Source organism: Atta cephalotes (assembly GCF_000143395.1).
Source record: "Atta cephalotes unplaced genomic scaffold scaffold00001, whole genome shotgun sequence".
In the NCBI taxonomy this organism is placed as follows: Eukaryota; Metazoa; Arthropoda; class Insecta; order Hymenoptera; family Formicidae; genus Atta; species Atta cephalotes.
In genome coordinates, this window is record NW_012130065.1 from 10,503,544 (window position 1) to 10,510,438 (window position 6,895).

The following is a 6,895-nucleotide window of genomic DNA, read 5'->3' on the forward strand; positions in this document are numbered from 1 at the left end:
CTCTCTCTCTCTCTCTCTCTCTCTCTCTCTCTCTCTCTCTCTCTCTCTCTCTCTCTCTCTCTCTCTCTCTCTCTCTCTCTCTCTCTCTCTCTCTCTCTCTCTCTCTCTCTCTCTCTCTCTCTCTCTCTCTCTCTCTCTCTCTCTCTCTCTCTCTCTCTCTCTCTCTCTCTCTCTCTCTCTCTCTCTCTCTCTCTCTCTCTCTCTCTCTCTCTCTCTCTCTCTCTCTCTCTCTCTCTCTCTCTCTCTCTCTCTCTCTCTCTCTCTCTCTCTCTCTCTCTCTCTCTCTATCTATCTATCTATCTATCCATCTTCTTTTGTTTCTATTGTACTTTCTGTCTCCTCAATCGAGTATCGAATGCATCTAAGTACTTAAAACAAATATCCGGCTGTCAAGTAGTTTCATTGAAAACTTGAATTAGTGATATACCAACACAAACTTTTTATCATACAAGTTTTTCGGAAGTTTTCAACGTTGCGATAAATAATATGAAATGGTATATATTATAATGGCTTACAGTGATCATCTGGACATGTTTAATGGCTGTTTTCACTATGTTTGGCAAAGAGCTATACATACAACAAGTGCAAACAATTTTACAAATCACTTTTCTTGATGTATGGGCCTCCCGACTTTGCACATGATTTATCGTGCTATACTTCTATTCCAGCGCCAGGCTTTTCATAAATTCTTAAATGTCAATTTATTTTCAAATTTTTATTCTAGTTCTTAAGGTATTAAATAAGTACATTTTTCAAGTATGATTCTAATAATTAAAAAAATTTTTTGATACTGAATAAACAAAAAAATATCAAGTTAATAAAATGATTGATTAATCTACTTTCTAGTTGCAATGTTAAATATAACAATGAGAGTAATATGGAAAAATATATCTCTATTTATATATGTAAATTTTTCAGAAAATATAAGAAGGACCAGATTTTTAACTTTTACTATGATTTTATCTCTTAAATATATATAATTCATTAAAAATATCTATTGTGAAAACATAACAAAAGGAGGAAATTAAAAGAATTAAAAGCATATAATTATAAAAGAATATGGTATTGTGTCACAAATATTAAAAAAGTCTTTGCATTCAGTAACGTATTAGAGATAGCAAACAAAGTTAGTGAAATTCGATATTTAAAACTTAACAAATTTGACATTGAATACCTGCTGAACGTAATCGAGAATCCCAGCCTATTTAAAATATTATTTGTATTATTCATCTTTTCAAATATTTCAATGCATGAATTACCATTTTGAAGATCGCGTTGAATAAATTATGCGAATACCGCGCATTTATGAAACCTTTTAAATAATTGCCGAAGTATTTGGGGAAATATTCATCTTTACAAAAGATTTCTGTAATTCTTTAATATGAAATTTCGACTCGTGTAGCTTGTCGGAATGCCGCATCCCTCGATTACGTCGGAGATGAAAAATAACGATCAAGGAAAATAAAAAGTAAAAAGTATGAGTAAAAACAAAGAAAATAGAGCAAAGAGTAGCAGAAAAGAAAATGTGAAGGATATAAACATCGTGCGACCTGCAGTCTGGTTGATGTAAAACTCGAACGCGGCCAAGGGCCCGTAAGTGCTGGAGCAGTACGAGTCGCGATAGTCCACCTTGATGTTCCATCCCGGTAAAGGTCCCCTGGGTGAGCTAACGTATTTCACAGCTAGCAATACCGCGGGTAACACTCTCTGCAGACTCTGCTCGTGGTGAGGATCACCCGGCGCGATCACCGCTAGCTTTACTTCACCCTTAGACATCGTCCGTACACCTTCAATGCATTCTCTGGAGCCAGTCGTCATCGTTGTTCCCGTCTCCGTCGTCGATGCCCTCGTCGTTGTTGTCGTCATCATTGTCATCAGGCCAATATTCGTGCACTGACCCGCACACAAACCCGAAAGGGTCAGCGTTAGTCTCACTAAAACACCACCGTTTGCACACCACCGCTTTCTTGTCCGTGATGCCATCGCGTGCCTCTGGTGTACGTTACACCTTTATCTTATCGAGGCTGTCAGTCTAATTATTGCACATTGCAAAGCATTTTCCACATTGCTATCAGTTATGCGAGAAGATGAATAAGTTATACGTGGCTGCTCATCATGGAATTCGGGTAGCTCTTCTCTTTGCATTTTGATGTTACATCGAGTCTCATTTGGAGCATGTCTGGGCCGCAGAGTATCTCACAGCAACATGGTTCATATTTAATGCGCTCGCATCTTGTGGAATTTGCATCCAACGCGATATGAATTTAAATAAAAATATCGGTGACTGCTTTCGGTTTTTTTACTATGTTTTATTAAACATATTTTCATATACCATTCCTTTATTCTTCTCAGAGAAAATATTGGTCCTTAATACATTGTCTTTCGCGGTTTTGATGAACATGTGCTGTCTTGTTCGTCTTTATTCTTCATCATTCTTATATTATATGTAAACACTCATTTTTACGCACAGAAAAGTTTTGAAAGCTCCACGTGTATTTATGTCCTAATATAAGAAAATTGATGTAGATAATTTCGCTTCTCCTTTAAAGCTTTCAGATATTGCTCCTTGCTTGAGAGGTTTGTTGCAGTTTCTGATACGGTCCAATTTAACTTTGATGCAACGATAATCATTAGAAATCTCGAACATCATGACCTCACTAATTACGAAATACACGTGTTCTTTAGGAGTTTGGCTGCGAAACAGGTTCCAAATTAGAAAGTGAGAGATACCTGGTTTAATTTCGTTACATTGCACATATAATCCGTTTTATACATTATACTGTAAGTTCATGCATTTGACATTTACTTTTATTTTAGGTTCGCAAAGAATTGTAAGATATCATCAATTTTTTTAAACTGCATAAACTCGAGCTGAAAATTATTTGTTTTATCTGGAAAATGTAATGTATAAGAGGTAATGTATGGAAACGCATTTAGCAATGTTATCTTGATCCTCAAAAATTAAAAAATATACGACAGAAATTTTCCTCTTAATATGATAATAATATACCATCGTATTGTATATTTTCTTTTACGGAGAATATTTTCTTTACCTAAGAGAATTTGTGCCTGCGATTTCTTATAAAGATAAGAAATTATAATAGATATTCATAATCGATTTTTATATTTAGACCGTATTTTAATTACAGTTTTTAGACGTCATAAACCAATTACAGAATTATATTAGCATCTTAAGGAATTATTTAAGACAATCTTGAAATAAGACTCGACTGTAAATACCTATTTATGATAAGTATTAAGCTCACTATAGATTATTCTATCCATAATTTTTATGTGAATAATATGAAAAAAATTAAAAAAGCAAAATATATGCATATTGTATTCGTGCCAAGTAATATTAGCTACGTGAAATTGAATCAGCTGAAATAAAAACTCAGTACTAAAATTTTATCTCTTGAAAACCAATCTCCGTGACGACGTGCCACCAGGTTCAAAAGAAGAACTAAAGAAATCAGATTTACATATTTTGACTTGAGATTGATTTGTACGTGTGTCATAGTAGTATATATAATTCTTGAATATATGATAATGTATAAAATATATATTGAAATATATATCATACATTAAAATATACTATCATGTGAAATAAAAAGCAAAATTTTATCCTGAAATCTGCAAAATTTTAGATGATTAATAATCAGTTTTAACAAAAGCAGTTTTTAAAGTTGTTGATCTACGTTGTTGTATATATTATATTTTTTAATTAAATTAATTATTAACGTAAAAAGTATCGTACCGAAAAAATATTTATTTAATTTTTAATTTGTTATTATTATTATTATTATTATTATCTGTAATATTGTGTAAATTTTAGAGAAACATTATACAAATATCTTAATTTATCAATTATCTTAATTTATCAAACATTATATAAATATCTTAATTTATCAAAATAATAAATCAATAATAAATAGAAAATACTGTATATTTTTCCGGATAAAAATATTAGATAATTAATTAATATGATTTAAGAATATTGGTATATAGTCTCTGCAAAAAGTGACTGGAGATTTATATTTTCTATATTAATATTAAAATTAACATCAGGTATATAATTATATATGAAATAATTCATAATATTTATACAAGATATACGTTTGATTTTTTAAATTAAACTCTCGAATTTTTTAATAAAGTAATCCTTAAATGATTTCAGTGCTGTAAAAGAACTTGACAACAAGTAGCTATAAATGATATGAAACTCATTACATAACCTGGATCACTTCATCAAAGTCCAAAGTAGCAATTCATTCTTCAAATCTTTGGGTCTTTTCAACATTCTTATTTCGGAACATGCAACCTAAAAACCGTCAGACTTTTTACTCTGAAAAAAATAATGAGAGTAAGTGTTCTCTGTCGCGTCTCTTGGTTTTCGTGTCAGGCTTTTTGGCCTGCGCGCAAAAGAGAAGACAAATACGAAATGGAAAACGTATCTTCTGAATTAGGGATGGAAAAATAATAATGTTATTACACGACGCAAACAGAGTCGAGCAAACATGACATACGTGACCATACATGTCAAAATTTTTCCGAGTCGCGATAGACGCATTATATGCAACTGTCACCATGCATGGAATAATAAGATAGATATAACATTATGCATAAAGATAATATTGGAAACAACCAATCAAATTTAGATTTAAATACACCTTCTTGTGCATAGTGCATAGTATCATATTGCAATCAAATTTGAGAAATTCAAATTCACTCTTCTATTGTAAAGTACAATAGTTGTCTACTATAATTAACCAATTCACTTACTGCTTACGTATTGCCTTATGTTTTTTTATATATTTTTAACTTTACAGCTGTCTTATTATACCGTAACTTTTACGACGACGTAAAATGTAATCTAAAGGGTACACCCTTATAAAATGAACAATATGAGATTTGCTCTTAGATTATTATTCTTGATGCGATGACTCTGTAATTTATATACATAATTATGCTCATTCAAAAGTTTGAAGCTGCTCGCCCGTAGATTAATAAACATTGTGTAGTAACATTTATTTATCATCCTGCTACAACAAGATAATTAAAGTCACTCGTGATATATGCATGTTAATAACGAGATAAATCACAAGATCATGCTGTTAGTTTAATCGCATAATACAAGGAAGTAGTAAGTAAATTTAAGAAAAAGTACGGATTTATGTTCTGCATAATTTAGTGAGATTCTCATATCCGTGTGCGTGGATGTGAAAATTAATACTTGATTTATTCCTACCGAGCACGTATTCGATCAAGGCACATATATATTTTATGCATAGATTCCACGATAAAAAAAATATACGAGCATTCGCTAGGAATGCTAACAGGGTGGCAGATGTTCCGGATTATGTGCCAATAAGTCATAAAAAAATTCTTGTAATTATTCGTAATACGCTATTATTAGAATTTATACCAACATTTCACGATATTGACAAAATGCAATTTTGTTCGGATAACACATTATAGTTTGTGACATTATAATTTTACATCGTGACAAAACAATCGCTTTTTAATAAAACTCCACTCTGTGATAAAACTACGCTTTCAATAAAGGTTTGTAGCAAACTTTTGCAATCATGCATTTTGTTACAAATTGGCATTGATCAATCACAAATATAACGTAGAGTATTGATTTTTACCTATCCATATTCACATTCAATGGTATTCTCTAAAAGTAAATCAGTTCAGTGTTACACTTATAATTGATGTAATCATCAATAAACGTTTATTATTTCTTTACTAATAATACATTAATTCTTTTACTTTTAAAAAGTAAAACGAAGGATTATATTGCCAGAAACGAAGTACTCACGAAGTTTCTGATATAGTCGATAATATGGTTTTATTACGGGGTCACACGAAAATGAAAATTGATCACAGCAGACAAAAACTTAGATTCGACCCGGATTCTCAAAATTGAAACGGGTAACCTGACTATTCGAATTTAATTGTAAGGATAGTGTCCGCCCACGAAGATAATGTCAAAGCCTAATTTGAGTAACTTTGCAATGATATAAAAAGAGATTTTAAAATGATATGCAAAATATTGCTGTTTGCATATTTCATAGAGAAAATGTCCTTGAAAAAAACCCAAGAGAGATACAAGATCTGTCTTTAAAAAAATACATATTTATTTCATTAATTTTATTTAATCTATTTCTATATGTATATACTGATTGTGAGACTTCTTTATTGAAAATTAATTTGATTAACATGCAATTAAATAAGAAATATATCGAAGCTAAATGAACTGATGGATTTAGAACTAACAGAAATTGAATAAATTCATTGGAACAGACTTTGTTTCATATTTGTGCCTTATTGAAAAATCGCTAAAGAGAACGTCTCACTTCGTAATAGTTAACTGAATATTCATAAATTTATGTAAAAGAATAATACTGCAACAAGTGGGTACTCGCAATAAGTTTTATCAAATCTTGAGGTTTCATCGATTTATAAAATATTACCGTTCCAATGAGGAACTTTCACAATCAAAAAGACTTATAATTAACCGTCGAAATATCTTTCACTGTAAAACAGTTTTAAAGCAGTTTTAAAGAAAAAAGATAGAAACGTCCCTACGCAGGAAATATGTAACAGCACGAGAAATGAGCGAGTTGAATCCGCGAAGCGAAAGAGCTTCTTTAGAAGTGAGAATACTGCAGCCGGTAGGAATAGAATATTCCAAAACTTATTATCTAGCAAAGAACAAAAGTTTCGAACTAATAATAAATGCTTCGAAGTTTTCGCGATAAGAAGGAAGCGCAATTTATAGAATATTTTGATGCAATTATTATCTTCTGATTCGATAAAATTTCAGTTATCGGAATTTGGAACTCATTATCAGATATAAATATAAATCGTTTCGGTATATATAAACACA

General features: G+C 31.2%; 1 protein-coding gene across 1 annotated transcript in view; it reads right to left on the minus strand.

The window, feature by feature from the left end:
- The window catches only part of LOC105626643 (atrial natriuretic peptide receptor 1), a 94,097-nt gene extending 92,114 nt beyond the window's left edge, over window positions 1-1,983 (minus strand). The window contains 1 exon segment of the mRNA XM_012207939.1: window positions 1,551-1,983. Coding sequence (XP_012063329.1) covers window positions 1,551-1,983 — 433 coding nt within the window.
- Between the last annotated feature and the right edge of the window lie 4,912 nt (window positions 1,984-6,895).